General features: G+C 41.5%; 1 protein-coding gene and 1 non-coding gene across 5 annotated transcripts; both read left to right on the forward strand.

Annotated features, from left to right (window-relative positions):
* The first annotated feature begins 1,330 nt into the window (after positions 1-1,330).
* LOC116916304 lies at positions 1,331-5,435 on the forward strand. The gene is made up of 2 exons (XR_006643772.1): positions 1,331-4,352; positions 4,615-5,435. It is a non-coding gene; the product is annotated as an uncharacterized LOC116916304 (transcript).
* Positions 5,436-7,157: 1,722 nt separating this feature from the next.
* On the forward strand, positions 7,158-14,811 carry LOC116916295 (membrane-anchored lipid-binding protein LAM5). 4 transcript variants are annotated; one of them, XM_032921519.2, is made up of 10 exons: positions 7,158-7,474; positions 8,612-8,792; positions 12,103-12,288; positions 12,386-12,750; positions 12,856-12,959; positions 13,033-13,239; positions 13,299-13,424; positions 13,494-13,668; positions 13,730-13,995; positions 14,073-14,811. In XM_032921519.2, the coding sequence occupies exons 1-10, from the start codon at positions 7,363-7,365 to the stop codon at positions 14,154-14,156; spliced, it is 1,806 nt and encodes a 601-aa protein (XP_032777410.2). In that variant the 5' UTR covers positions 7,158-7,362; the 3' UTR covers positions 14,157-14,811. The 4 variants fall into 4 exon arrangements, with proteins under 4 accessions (XP_032777410.2, XP_032777408.2, XP_032777409.2 ...); XM_032921517.2 differs by having other exon boundaries at positions 7,159-7,474; positions 13,491-13,668; XM_032921518.2 differs by having other exon boundaries at positions 7,159-7,474; positions 13,302-13,424; positions 13,491-13,668.
* Positions 14,812-15,343: the final 532 nt, after the last annotated feature.

Consider the following 15,343-nt stretch of genomic DNA (forward strand, 5'->3'; position numbering starts at 1 on the left):
GAATCCTTCCACAGCGGTAACCAACAAAAGTGCCCAGTTACAGAGCCTTCCGGGAAAGAAGAGACAATTTGCAAACGTCCAAAGCCGTATACGTTCCGGAATCGGTAATAGATCTTCCAACATGTCGCATGACGCATCGAATAGTTACCGAGAACGAAATGATTCGTCCGCCGTTGCTGCTTGTCTTTATCCAACCGATCATCAGTCTCCGTGGCCAGCACCCAAAGAATTGAACAACACTGCAATTGGTTCTACTGACGAAGTCCCAGAAGCAAAAACTCCAGCCCGTTGCGTTTGAGGATATGTAAATAAAGACAATGGAATATGCATTAAAAGTCTTACGTGATTTAATAGAACCACCTTGTCACCAGTACTTGTGTAAGTTAAAATTCTCTTGTCGTTCCCCCAATCATCTGATGCCTTTATACATACGTTCAAAATTAAAAATAAACGATCAAATTAACAAAATACTGCTTTTTAAAACATAAATACAACGAAACTGTTGGTGTTTAGCTTATTTGAATGCGAATATTTATAGCAAACAACTCCAGGTCAAAACAAACCAAAATTTGGCTCGGTAGGTTTAAGATTGTAAGAGTTGTTAATGACTTCTTTGCTCTTGCACACTTGGTCTACCTTCCGCTATTGTCGTATCCCACGCCAAGGCTGCCCGGCCAGAGCTTTTATCACGCGCTTTGAGAGTATTTCGTGTTTGGACATCCGTAAGTATAGAACGAGTGTTATCCTATATTTGTGTTTAAGGATAAAGATAAGTAGTGAAAGACGTCTCTTCCGTTACGATGTGCTGGATTTGCTTATTTATAAAAAGCACAACATCCAAACACCACGTACAGTAGGATGGATCCCGCTGTAAATCTATTTTGGACCCGGATTTGTAAGATTTAGCATCCGCAAAATGCATTTCTCCGGAAATCCGGACAAAGAAAAAAAAAGCTACTGACTGGGTTGACACGACAAATACTCACATTCTGGTTTCGAGAGTAGAGAGTAATGACACACGCTTCCGGAATTTTTGTGTGAAGAACTTGAAGTCGCTTTTGGTGGATCCCACTCTTCCGGTCCCGACCAATATTAGGCAATTATTAAGATGAATCATTTTAATTTAGTTGTTTATCCAGAATAAATTGACTGTTATCAAAGGAAAATGATTTACGGTGGATATGTTCTTTCTTTTCTTTTGTTTGTAAGTTTAACTTTTCACGCATGACTTGATATTTCGAATGCCCGAAATGTTTGCGTTTGGCATTTGCGTCAATTATTTGTCGAAGCATAGTACTATACATTTCGCTGTGGATTCTTCAAAAAAAAGTTTACTCTATAGTTGTCACTGAGCTCTACTTCGACGCATAGTATCAAATAAAGTATGTGTCAAATGAAACGCAGAGGAATTCTACCAACCAAACAGCCAATAAAGCCACCGTCCTAAGTTTTGCATCTCAACTTGAATCCTCCTTGCAACAACAAGAGAGAAGAAGGTGAAAGTTAAAACAACTGCGTCATCACAAGCTATGTCGTACGACACGATTTCACACAGCGTAGTTTCGCTTGGATGCTGTTTGACGTGATATTGCACATCCATTCTTAAAGAGAATCCATAAAGATCCAACCTTAAAGAACGAACATCTCGGACGGAATTCGATTAAATTATGTTTGAATTACTAAGGACGACCACAGTTCTGAAAATTCGAATCTGTTTCGCTTGAGGAAGTGTCAGCAAAGAAAAATGGCTTAGGACTTGTATCAAAACATTAAATGACGTAACCACTAACAGATGTTAGCAATTTTAATTTTCGAACGACGCCAGGGGTTCGGCAAAAATCGTTTACTTATCTAGATTTCTACGTTGTTGCAAAGTCAAAATTACGTCACTTTGACTCGTGTGTGTAGCACATATTGGACTTGTCATCCATCCGTCTCTACTACACCATTATCAGCATTCTCAGCAAGATAAAGGAAAGCTTGTGCAGTTTTTTAGATAAGCGCTGTTCTACCGATGTAAAATGCTCTGTCACCATTGATTTCAAAATCACTTCTTTTTCACAGTCGTCTCTGGCTGACATCGTTTTTTTTCAACTTATTCATAATGAAAGATGGGTATTACTAGTCTATTATTCATTGCTGGCTAAATATTGTTGCGTTCGTTGTTTTCAAGCAGCCTCCCAAATTTGTCCTTTCCAATACATTTAAGGTGGAACAGAGTAGCGATTTCTATTTCTCGTCATTATGGACGTGCGACCTTGTCCCTTCCCAAAAGTAGCGAAGAGAGAATACGTGATTTAAAGCTATCCCATGCATGTTGTACTCGATTTTTGCGTTCAATATTTGGGTTATAAGGATAGGCAAGGTCCTTTGATCTAAAAACTAACATTTTCTTTGGAAGGAAGGGCGTGGTTTGTAATTGAAACTGGGACTACAGGGTCTGTTAGAATCGGGATAAAATATTTTAAGAAGAAACTGACGCAAATGGTTGCATGAAACGTTCTAATGAATCCCTTTCCCCGTGACGGAAGCTAATCAAAATCACCAATTCTGATGCTGATTGCCGCTCACCTGTCAGAAACGTACCTGCCCTGTTTTACTTAAATTTGTTTGTTGATAACAAATTCAAGTGATCTTCGTCAACACACATGCGAGTTCAAATACTTGTAAAACTAGCAAAGTTATAGTTTGGTGGCCATTGAACCGCTGGGACATCGATGATTCACTCAACTATAACTGACATTGGGCGGATGCTTGCAACTTTACTTTCGTTCGAGCCGTGATTTCGCCTTGTTCGCAAACTCACGCAATCTTGTATGGACAATTGGACATGGCGAGTTAATAAATCAATGCGCTGGCTTGTAATCCAGTTATTTTGAAAGCATCCTTCGTACGAGTTCTGCAAGCAAAACAGACAACAGGTAAATGTCAGTAGCCGTTAATGACGCTGTTCACTTCCTCTCACTAAATTTTCTAATTGAGTTGAGTATACGCGCAAAAGGATGGGAAAGAAGAAATCGATAGTGACATTGTTGACACTTAAAAAAGACGGGAAAAATCGAACGGGGTTGTTTTTTTTCTCTACTTAGTCATCCATGTTGTTGTCAAGCGAGAAGATCCGAACTCAGGGTCCCTTCGATTTAACGTCACGATGCCCTACAAAGTCTCACTCACTTATTACGTACATCAGATATTTTCCGGTTACTTACGCACGTATCCAAAGACTTTCGTTGGAGTCCTGATTATCACGAAAAATAATACAGACATGTACGCGGCAATGAGGCAGAGAGAGGGAGAGAGACTGAGCCGATACAATATTGTACTTAATCCGCCAGTTTTGGATCTTGGAGGGTCATCTTGCCATGTAACTTTTGGGACCCCAATTTTGTTCGTCATCTTGCAACGTCACATCAGATGACGCAATAAAAAAAATCCAATTATTTATTCATTTTGCTTATTATCGATGTGCCTGTCAGTTCTCTGTTGGTTAGCGGGGTACTTATTTGGGAATCAGCTTTCCTATTTCTATCTGATTGCGTTAATCTTCTTATGCCTCCTTTGCGTCATCGAGTTGCAATTGTGTACAATTTTTGACTCGAGTCCGGATGACATTAGTGGAAGGAAGAACGAAATGGATACAGCTATATGCTAACGTATAACTGAACATGAAACAGAACAGGCACCAGTTGATCGGCATGTAAAGGTCCGATCCCAGTCACTGGGTATCCTTTTGACAATTGGATTAGCAACGGGACTGGCAATCTACTTGCATTTTACTATAGAGAGAGAGACAGAGGTTTGCCTGTACTTGCATCGACATGGAAACTCATTCCACGTTGCTACTCCATCAGCTCCGGCCGACTTTTCGTGAGGGGGGTTTAGTTCGTCAGAAAAAAACTTGTCCGTCTTTCGTTCAGTGTCCAGCAGTTTCCATAATTAGTGATTCAATGGTGAATGATTGTCTGCTGACTTGGTCAAGTTTTTTTACATCAAACATTTGATTTCGTAAAAAAAAAAAAAAAAAATCAAGTACCAATTATGCCAAGCAATAATTTCGGATGGAGTTTGTCCGACACTGTGGAAAATCCTCGACGGACAGGCTTGGCTAATTTCCGATACAAGCTTCTACAATACCAGTCTAATGTCCACGAGATCCGATGACGATGAAGACCTGCCGGCTAAGACCCAGCACCGTCTCGTATCGGATGAAACGACTGCACATGGACTAGTCAATGGCTCGTCCGTTTTCCCATTCAGCCGACCGGTGAAACCTTATTACAGACGTGAAAATTCCGTTTCTCAGTGCTCCGACAGTTGTTTCGGCTCCGACTACCCATCGCTCACTAGCACAGGTATTTGCTTCTCTTCCGCAGCTTAAAATTGTTTTTTAAAAAATCAGAACTTTCCCTCAGCTAACGGGATACAGTCAGTTTTGTTGGCAAAAATTCAGCTCCAGCTTCATAACGTGAAGCGATCACGTTATAAAGCTGTCTAACCATCACGTGATCTACATTAATTTTACAGTGTTGAGACTGGGATTGTGTGAAATTCCATTACTTGTTTTAGTGAGAAAAGGAAAATGTTGACTGTTGCAGTATTTTGCAAAACAAACAGGTTCACCTCGAGCCGGAAATCCTTGAAATGAACACGGAACGTGCGAGACCTTGGATCAACTTATCAGAAGCGAATCAATCGACGGGTTGGACGGCGACGACGGACGACGTGCCTCGTACGCCGTCGGGACCCCGTCGACGACGTCGACTGACGTCTGGCGAGGTTCCATTCATTACGCCAAGGCGGTGATGGAACGCCGTGAGGGAGAGATGTCCAGTATGTTCGACCAGCTGCACGAAATCGAAGATGACTTGACGTCGATGAACAATCAGGTCGGAAAGGTCAGCCACACACTGCAGCAATGCAGCCAACGACGGCGGCTGGTTCGAGCTCCTCGTGCCACATCATCCCTTTATCAATCTCAATCCGTCTCTTCGTTGAATAGTCAGCAAAACTCGTCGCCCTTTTCTTCTTTCACGAGTCAACAACAAAGACGATCGAATTGCTCCTGGTCCTGCCGTAATCTCGACAGTCTTACCGAAGACGAAATGGCTGATATTGTCCATCGACTTTTGACACGAATCTGTGAATTTACTTTGGCCCGTCAGGAAGGCCGGAAAGATATTCCTTTAATTGTTTAAAGTATTTACTTGATTGTATTTATTTTTTTTTACTGAACAACTAAATTCCGTTAATTTATTATAGAGTGCAAATTCTTGTTAATTGAGCAACAATATTCGTGTTTCTTTTTCTGCGCTGCTTCCTGTTCGTTCAATTATTTTACGTTTTTAAATCATGGCATAACAAGTACCTGTGAGCCTGGTGGCTTGTCCAAATAATACCCAACTAAAATAAATATCATTCGATGGTTGCGTCCTCAATTTTCGCCAATGACGTCAAACGAAAATCCTGTAGACTTCATTAGGCTACCCAACGTGAAAATTTGCATATTCCTCTCTGTGTTTAGCGGATAGGCCTAAGCAAATTTTACGTGAATTGCACAGGTTTCTGGTGCTAGACCGACCAGCAAAAATCCAGGATGACGTGCATCTAGGCCAATATGATCGCCTAGGCCTTTAAGCTCCAAACAGACATTTTAGGGATTTTTTTTTAGAAAAGCAGATATCGATCGGTATCCGATACTTGACAGTCAGCTCATACGCCATTATGGTAGTCAAGAACCATAATGACATTAGTCAACTAACCTAAAGTCACCTGCACGCTTTTTTTCAAACAACACACGTACTTCTGCGGAATACAAAAACCCAAAATCTCAGCGAAAAATGACAATCACGAGTGCAATAATTTGATCATATTTGACGTGGAATAACATTAAGGTTACGTAACCAAAGCGAACATTCAATGTCTCCACGCCCTTTCAATCTGAAAAATTGCGGAATTTTCTTGTTCGCATCCTCTGTTGAGTGGAAGGGCTCATACAGGTACAAGGTACAAGAGGCACAACAATAATAAAATAGAAACCGGTACGGTGGCGATGATTTGCGTACTCGATTGATGTGACGCCCTGCTGACATCGAGTTGTCATTTCCACGAGATGTGCAGAGCTATTGATAACTGTCTCTGACGTCAATTCGCGGGACGTGTTTTGACATTCGCGTGATACTTAAAAAAAAACAAAAAACAAACATCCAATCTATAAAGTGTACATGTTATACGTTCTGCACAGGTACATGGTTTGGTTGCTTCTTAGCTGGATACGCAAAGTCCGGCCCAATCGAAAGCAATGTCTCTCTGACTTGAGGTCGACTTCGATTCCGTTGGCGTGTGAGAGAAACACATACGCAGAGGATTGCTTTTTGTGGCTTGGGTCTCGCTACATGTTATGATATTATTTGGCTAGAAATAGAAATAAATAAGGCCTCGAAACACGCAGCAGATGGAATACATCAGATTCTGACACGAACGAGAAGAGTCTGGAAGGTCGTCGACGCCCACCTTTCGTATTGGCTACAGCGATATGCAATCGATTACCCGCTAAAAGATCGATCCTCTTTCGTGAAAACATGCAGTACAATACGCAAACATGATGGCATTAAAAATGAAAAATTCGCTGAATAAATAAGAAGAAAATCATTCAGATCGATTGGAGGACGGCCGGAGTGAAAGCGGAGATGTTCGTCCGTGTAACGCCCGTGACTGCCTGCTGCGTTACAATCTTATCGGCTCGCATCCTCAAAATAAACCAGCTGCAAGAGGACAGTCACGTTGTCCTGTGGTGTTGAATACAAATTTCTGAACCGCCCATGAAAGAACCTGCGTCGACGTACGTAACAATCACGGAGACAGCAGATAGAGAAAGAAACGTAGCTCGGGCGGCAGGTCGGATATTTTCGTCTTCGTTTTCGAGGGACGTAGCGATCCGAGACTGATCGTCTACGCATATATATACTACCACAACATACGGAGGGTGGGGGGGTATCCAGCACCAGAGAAAAAGACTAAGCCAACAAATGCCGTCTGCGGATAGGAAGCAAGAATAAAACAGACAAAAAGACGCGAATTGTTGTCCAACATACGGCGTGCATACAGAATGCACACACACACAAAAGTTTGTGTGGATTCTGTGAATTGGACGCCAGTCTCAATCTTGACTGCATTCAAAGAAGGACGTCTTTATCTCCTCCACTTGTTGGAGGACAAAACTTATTTTGCACTCAATTTTCCGCTAATTTTGGCAATTTTGAGCACACACGGATTACTATTTGACAGTCATTTATTCGGACGTCCGTTACTTGACCTTCTGTTGGAATCGTTCGACTGACAATCACTGGGATATTGGCTGCGAAAATGAACTGGAAACGCCGCTTTAGTTCCGCTTGTGCTCACGAATTTTTGAAACCCCCTCCTTTACGTATCCGCACCTGGTCGGATTCCGTAGCGGAAGTGGCTACCGCTGAAGGTAAATAAGAGTTGTCTATTTAAAACTTTATGGTGGAGATGTATGCCAGGTAAACGGCCTCAAAAAAGTCGGTTACCCACACGAATGATTGATTACGCGATTGCACAAGTTGATTTGCAAGCTTCACTCTCTCCATCTCTGCTATATAAGGGCGTCCAGGAGTTCATTTCGAACACGTTGAAAGAGAAATCCGCTACAACCGGTTCTTCCCTTATGACACGTTCGTGCGCATAATTAGTGCCGTGAGTTAAGTTTTACTAGAAACGAAAAAAATTTTACAAAATAATGATAACATTCTTTGCGGTAATAAAATCAAATGGATCGTCTTTAAAAATTGTGGGAAAATGGGTGAAATTCCTGCTGGCACAAGTTTGATCAGCACATTCAATCATCAACATGATCAATCGTTTGGAAGTATTTCAAATCTATTAACAAGGTCGACACTGTGTCAATTGGACAAACTATGTAAATGTTGCACGTTAACGAACCGATGATTTGAACTGGAAACGCTTGCCAAACCATTCCGTATGGTTACCGCAAATTCAATGTGGGAACTGCATTCCGCTTGTCCAACTTGATCGTTATCATAATAATTGCTTTTACTATCTTTTAATAAGAGTACCAAACAAAATAAAACAAGAAATCGATTTGGCTGTTAAATCAGATAAATACTTTACGTCACGGTGGAATTTGTTTTTGTTTTTCATTTCACTTTCCATCCAATCGGCAGTGCCCAGCAAGTCTATACGCATGTACTTTTCCATCCTTTGATGGATTCACTGAGGCAACTAAACGAATTCCAGGAGCCTCAAAGATTCCATTTGTATTCGTCTCTTTCTACTGGTTTCCCTGGCCCCTTTAGAACATAATCAGATTTTGAATTGTCGCTATTCCCTATCAAGATGGAAACAACGACTAGTCTGTCAGAAGTGGTGGGAATAACTTAATACACGTTGGTCTTACACAAAAAGTCGTGACGAGCTTGGCGCATGTATTTACCATTTTTCTTTACGATCGTGAGGGGTCATTGGCACAGGGAAGGACTTGCATGTCTTTCATTGGATGTCTACTGAAGCGGATTTTCCATGTTCACTTTTTCTTTTCTCTCTTTTGCTTGCCGTTCGGTCGTGCACGAAGAAATGGCTGATCGGGACTCGGATTTGCTGGCCGAAGCCCATCGACGCCGCAGTTCGAACGCCAGTAGTGGGGCTGGTAGCACGGAAAACCAGCATCACGTGACTGGTTTTTTGGCTTCCCAAACTTTGGCCCTTTTTCTCGCTGTGCCTAACATTCAGTCCAGCAGCAACACTTCCGTAAGGTAATCTTTGGGGTTTTGTTTCCCTTTCCCTCCTTCTTTTCTATTTGCCCTTCTTCCTTCTTTCAACGTTCGCTCCTAAAAATAGATACATACCTCTACTGTAAGTGGGGTTCTCTGGAAAAAAAGAAAAAATCAATAAAAACTTGGTAGTTTTTCAAAACAACTCTCAAAATCTGAGCGTGTCAGGACTGAACGAAAGAGGGTGTGAACGCCCGTAAGAAACAAAAAACGCAAATAGAGGGAAAATGTTAAAGAAAACGAAAAATGTGTTTAAGCATTGACCGAGTTGGAAGGAAGCTGTGTGCTATACGTTTAGCAATCTCGGTCAGCGTCGTTTTTTGCGTTATCGCGCGCACCCTTTCCTTTTTCAAATTGAGGCCACCAGTGACAAGACCAATTTCGATCTTTATTGGAGCAGACGAAATGTTTAAAACTATATTCATAATCAGATATCAGCATCTTTCTAGTAGGGAACGGTGTCGTTCTATTTTTTTTTTTCTAAGATCTGTCAGAAATTTGTTTGTCAAGTTTCTAGATTTTTGCGCCCAACGTTCATCGCGCACACTCACTTTCTATCTGTGCAGTTGTAGGGAATTGCTGCTGCTGCGAGAGGTGATAGGAGGGGAGTCGGGGGCAAGGTCTTTTCCATCCCGTTTTTTTCTTTTCTTTCTCTCTTTTAACAAACATGGGCCAGCGGCGTTGGCCAGCAGTCGACTTTGCACTTTCACCGTCGTTAGAAGCAACCAAGACGTCCTCGTATCGACGTCTTGAACGTCGTTTTTCGCCGTCAGCGCGGACACGAACGACAAAATCAACTAGGAATTACTCTTTCTGTATCCTATTGTTTCTACGACGAAAAACCCCATTCAGATCAGACGGGTTAGTAAAAACAAATTTCGGATTTCTTTTGCTTTCCGCTTCGTGTCTGCCGTTACACTCACGTCCACCATTTAACGGATAATGTCTCCTCGCTTTTACTGAGCGCGATTTCCGTTCAACCAAAGTCTCGTCGTATAGTATTAAACTAAGTATATGCCAGGGGTGTGTGTGTGTGTGTGTAGTCTTTCAACGTGCAACGCCGCACGCTGGCCAGCACCCATCAATGTGCTTATACTATTATGAAAAGGCAAACAGTTGGGAGTCTGGTCATTCCAAAGTTTATTCCAATGTCCACCCGGAAATTATTTACATGGAAGTTAGTCGCTTGTATACTGCTGTTTGCATTTGTATATCTTTTCATTTAAATTTTAGTCTATCATTTTCTAGAATTGCGGTTTTTTCTTCTTGTACCGTTAGCAAAAACAAAAACCGAGTCAGAGTGGTGGCGTGATTTTTTCGTTCTACGTGCCCGTATTTATCTGATTTTCATGTCGGTCCCGTTTTTTTTTTTGTTGTTTTTGTTTTGCTTTTTCTCCCTTTTTTATCGCGTTTCTTTACAAGTGTGTGTCTGCCTGAGAGGCAAATCTCATTCTCTTTTGATTACCGTCACAAACGGAGAAATATCCGAGATCAACAAAGTCTAAAGTCCTTTGACGGTTACTGGCGCGTTCCTGCCGTTTGTGCGGTTTCGTAATTCATCCCGGCATGTAGAACTCGAAAGAATTTTTAATCGAACTACAATGGAAAGCCTCCAACAGCAGGTTATATCATCAACTTTTATTCCCGCCCGCATTCGCTCAGAATTCGATCTCGCACAGGTCGCCCGTAAAAGGCGGAAACCTTGAAATAAAAAAAATCGTGCCCAGTTTTCTTGATGACGTCTTAGGGTTTAATGAGGACGACGACAGGGTTGGACTGTGTGTATACACGACATGTATACACACAGTCCAACAATGTTGAGAGCAAGACGCCAAGGCGAAAGTTATGGAAAAGGCCATGGTAAACGAATTAAGGTCGACAGTAGGCCATGGCCTTTTGTTTTAATTTAACAAATAAAAAATAGACGGACTGATTGCATTGAATTTTAAATGGCTTTCAACAGAAATAGAAAAGTGCATTTTTTTTCACCAACAACTTGTTGGGTTTGCGCGTTTTCTATTTACGTTTGCGTGAATAATGCAAACATGTTCGATCAGTCAATATTGGCGTCCAGCTGATGTTATGAATTCTTTATGTTTGCTTCCCTTTGCCTTGTTTCCGTGGGGACGCAGTACTATACAATTCAGGCGTCAGTTAGCCCTTCCGACAATGGTGACTGTTCACTTGACGTCACCTTCCTCACAAATTAGGTTTTTCAGTTAAAAAGAAAAACACTGTCCCGACTGACTCACTTTCACGTTTTGCCATATGCTCCCTGGATATCACTGGTCGGCTGTTGCAATTTGTAGAGGCCATAAACGTCCCCTTTTCTTTTTCTTGCAAAGTCCCGACCATTAATTAGACTACCTGGCAATATTAGGTTTCACTTCTTAGCGGGATGACAAATGCAAGGCGTGATGTAACAACCCGTTGACGTACACGTTTCAACGACAAAAAAACTGTAGAACGTTTAAGGATAGATACTGCTGTATACAATCTTTCGCGGAAGTATACAGACTATGGCTCATAGAGCTGTGCACGTTAAACGACACGAGTGGTCCGTTTGTGATGAACGTTACGGTGGGAGGGGAATGCAAACAAAACCGCCTAAATGGAAGGAAAAAACGACGCAATAGTACTAACTGGGCCCTATAGAACTGAGTAATGGAGATAAGGACAAAACATCACAACGCGGAAGGGGAAAAAAAAGAGAGGGAAAATAAAATTGAGATCAGATACGTATCTAGACAGATTTATAACACGGGCAGTGGACGAAAAAAATAAAATGAGAAGTTGGGAGAGAGAGAAAGGAAGATAGGAGAAGTTGATCCATGTTCCTTAACAACAACTTGCAGCCACGCATGTAAATGATGCATTAGAAAAAGCCACGCGAGATAATCAATCGACTTTGCTATAACAACTGTACCACCAGGGTAGGGCTTGAACAGAAAGACAGAAAATGAGATTAGCGATAAGTTGCTCGTCCCGTTGTTTTCAACAGCACGAACTAGTCACGAACGTGTCGCTGTCGCTTCAGTGTCTCCGCAGAGTTTGTGTCAATTGCATAGAGTCCGTCTGCAGCGCTCATTATCATTGCCCACCGTGGTCGAAAAGTGACTAATCGAACTAATAGAGTTGTCGAACACCTCCTCCTTTTGGACTGATTTTCCCTTTCCTTATACTATCATTACCCATTCTCGTCCTAGTGACTAACTAGAACTAGGTGTTGTAGCAAAACGCCAACATATTTGGATTGATCCTACCTTTCTCTGGTGGCTGTCGGGGCATGCAGATATGACGACTTGAGTCAGTCCGGAACTTCGCTGCTGGAAAACGATGTCGATGACGACAAACTTGCCGACGTCCATTACAACAAACTAAGCCGAAGTAGTTCGCTGCGCCGTTCTAGTGACCAAAATTCGTCAGCCTCTTCAACTGTCTCGTCAAAGCCTTGGCGTCGTTTTTCTGAAAGATTCAGGTAAACCAGAACAACTGGCTATCATTTTTTGTTTTGTTTTTCGTGGAAAATATTTTTACTGATTATCTGTCGGGACTCACGATCGAATTTTGTGCAGTGGTGCCACGTTGAGCGCTGCGATGGCGTCTGCTACGAAACTTAGAAGAAATACAGTCGTCGCAGTGTCAACCGGCAAGCTAGACCAAGTGTCTGTCGAGGGCCGTTCTGCACAGTCAGAGGATTCAATGACGATAGATGAACCGCTTAATAGTCCGCTTTCTAGTAGCACCAAGGAAAACAATCAGCTGTCTTCGACTGTAGCTGACACGCCGAAAAATCACCAATTGAAAAAGTTTAGTCAAAGCACTCCAGCTTTGCCGCAACTTCATTATGATCTCCAAGATCTTGGTCGATCCAAGTCCAAACAAAAAAAGTTCCTTCGTCACTTTCCTTACGTACCCAGAGACGAACGTGTCCTCAACCGTAAGTCTGTCACTCAACTATTTGTGGTGTTGCCACCTACTTAAAAACTATTTTTTATTTTTATTGTTATTATTTTTTTTAATTAAAAACTATTTTTTTTTACAGATTATTCATGTGCCTTGGTTGGTGACATCTTCTTACAAGGAAACTTGTATGTCACATACAATTATTTTGCATTTCACTCAAATGTCTTTGGTTATGTAAGGAAGGTAAGTTGGACTCGTAATCAATACTGTAAGTCTCCATCAATTTATACAATTTGTTTTGTCAAATCCCCAACAGATACTAATTCCTATGGCTGATGTTCGCAAAATAACTAAGGAAAAAACAGCTAAATTCTTTCCAAATGCCATAGCCATAACTACTGCTACAGAAAAGCACCTTTTCAGTTCTCTCATGTCTAGGGATGTTGCCTACAGGCTGGCATTGAGTGTTTGGAAGAAATTTCACTTTCCTAATCGCATGGGAGACTGCATAGATGGAGAAAGAGTATATAATCCCCTAGTTCTATTTGATGGCCTCTAAATAACAGGCATGATTGATACCAGCAGGAAAATGAGGGTTCATCTTTAAATGGTGAACATTCAAGTAATGAATCCTCACAGAATTCTGTTGAAGGTCTGATAATTAGTCAGCACACTGCAAGCAGCGGTGTTCAAATCACTACAGCAACGGTATAGCGATTTCTAAAACATTAACTTTGCAGCATTTTTTTATGATTCGTGTTCTATCATACATAGGAGGAGACCTCGTCCGATCCCGATGAAAACAGTTCTGCTATTGACCACTCGTATTCTCCTACACCTGATCGTGATGATGTGAAAGACGGAGACAATTCTACTGGGTCTCGGCCGGTTGCCAAATCGAGGAAAAGTTTCCTTGACTTTTTCTCTTCTCGTACGTCTTTTGTCAATGAAGGTAAAAGCTCTATTATCAACAATAAAGAGAATGACTTAACTGAATCCTCCTCTGTTGATAGATGACGGGAACAAAGACGACCCTGCAGCTTCGGATGATCTCGGCGTGGTTTGCGACAACAGTTCTTCGCTCTTAAAAATTCCCAATTGCCCCCTTGAACTAAGTTGGGGTTGCAGTGGTATCTGTTTTCTTCTAGTCATCCTGTGCCTGTCAGCCGGCGTTCTGTGGTATCGAATATTTCTGCTACATTCTCACCTTGAGCTGAGACTGTCGCCAGAAACAACTGGGGAACTCAACTCCCCTGTGTCCTCTCTATACTCTCCTCAGGTAAGTCGAGTTGTGACAATTTTAGATATTGCTTTAATGTTCACTTATTTTGTTTTTTGTTTTTTTTTAAACCGCAGATGCAAGAACTAGTCGACAATTTGCACCTGCTGCTGACTTCTCGAACGACTAACGAGCAAAGAGAACGGTCTACCGTAACGTAAAAAAAAAATTGGATTTGAAAAGGCTTTCCGTAAGCTGCTTTAGTGATAGCGGAAAACGAGGCTTGTTTAATCCTTCACTTAATTTCTTTTTTCTACGGACACGGTGTATTAGCCAAGGAATCCCCACCTACACACCTCTCTATTTCTCTCGAATAGCATCGACATTTTTGTTTTTTCTTTCCGAAGTACGCTAACTGAAAATTTTCAAGTCTCGAATTGTTATTCACATCATATCTTTATGATAGCTATTTCATGTTTTACTATTAAATTATTTCATAAGAAGAGTATATTATTGTACATCAGTGAAGGATACCATATTTTCTTTTTTTTTATGCTCTAGAACTCTTCGGATGATTAATGACATAGTCACCCACATTATCGACATATCCGACATTCCGAGTAAATTTTGTTTTTCTCGCCATCGTCTATAGCTCTAGTCCAGACTGTAGTCGGCAGATGATAATCGCCTGTGAAAAATTGTTATTTGTTCCGAGCAACATCATCACCTGCCTTATAATTATGCCTCGAAAAATATGAATTTTATGTTGTTTCCATGTAGCAAACTTCGTAACTGAATTTGTTATGATTCCCCCCCCCCCTCTTAGATTTTATGTTTTGGCAAACCGCAAGAAATAAAGAAAACAGGATGTGGACAGCACTGACCCTTATTATCAGATATGACTTTGATCGAACTACTTCGTGACGAATATCCACATACGGTTAAACTGTAGAAGCAGCTGACCTGCGATAAACTATGTTTCTAGTTTTGTAGAACATTAAATGAAATCTAGTCTTTTATCAAAACGGGAAACTTAAAAACCGGTTCCTGGCGGTAATAGCGGGAAAGTTGCCAATCCAATTAACCGATATAAAAGCCTTGCGCAACATCCCAGTCATGTCTTGATGACGCAGCATGGCCGCGTGATTCTTCGACGTTCAGTTATGGATCTCTCTGGGAAGGAAGCACAACGTGACCTCTTATCTCTCACCGACGTTTCCACTATCGATTTACACTTTGCAGTATTTATCGACCCGACTAATTGTCATTAGAAGGCAGAAAACCATCGGGTGAAAGATAAGTCATTCAACTACACAGGCTTGTCTTTCGTAACAGGCAATCAATTCTACCAAATGTATATGGATAAAGAGGGACCCATTTGCTAGAGAGAACCAGTAGGTAACGAAAT

This window comes from Daphnia magna, linkage group LG2, assembly GCF_020631705.1.
Source record: "Daphnia magna isolate NIES linkage group LG2, ASM2063170v1.1, whole genome shotgun sequence".
Taxonomy (NCBI): domain Eukaryota; kingdom Metazoa; phylum Arthropoda; class Branchiopoda; order Diplostraca; family Daphniidae; genus Daphnia; species Daphnia magna.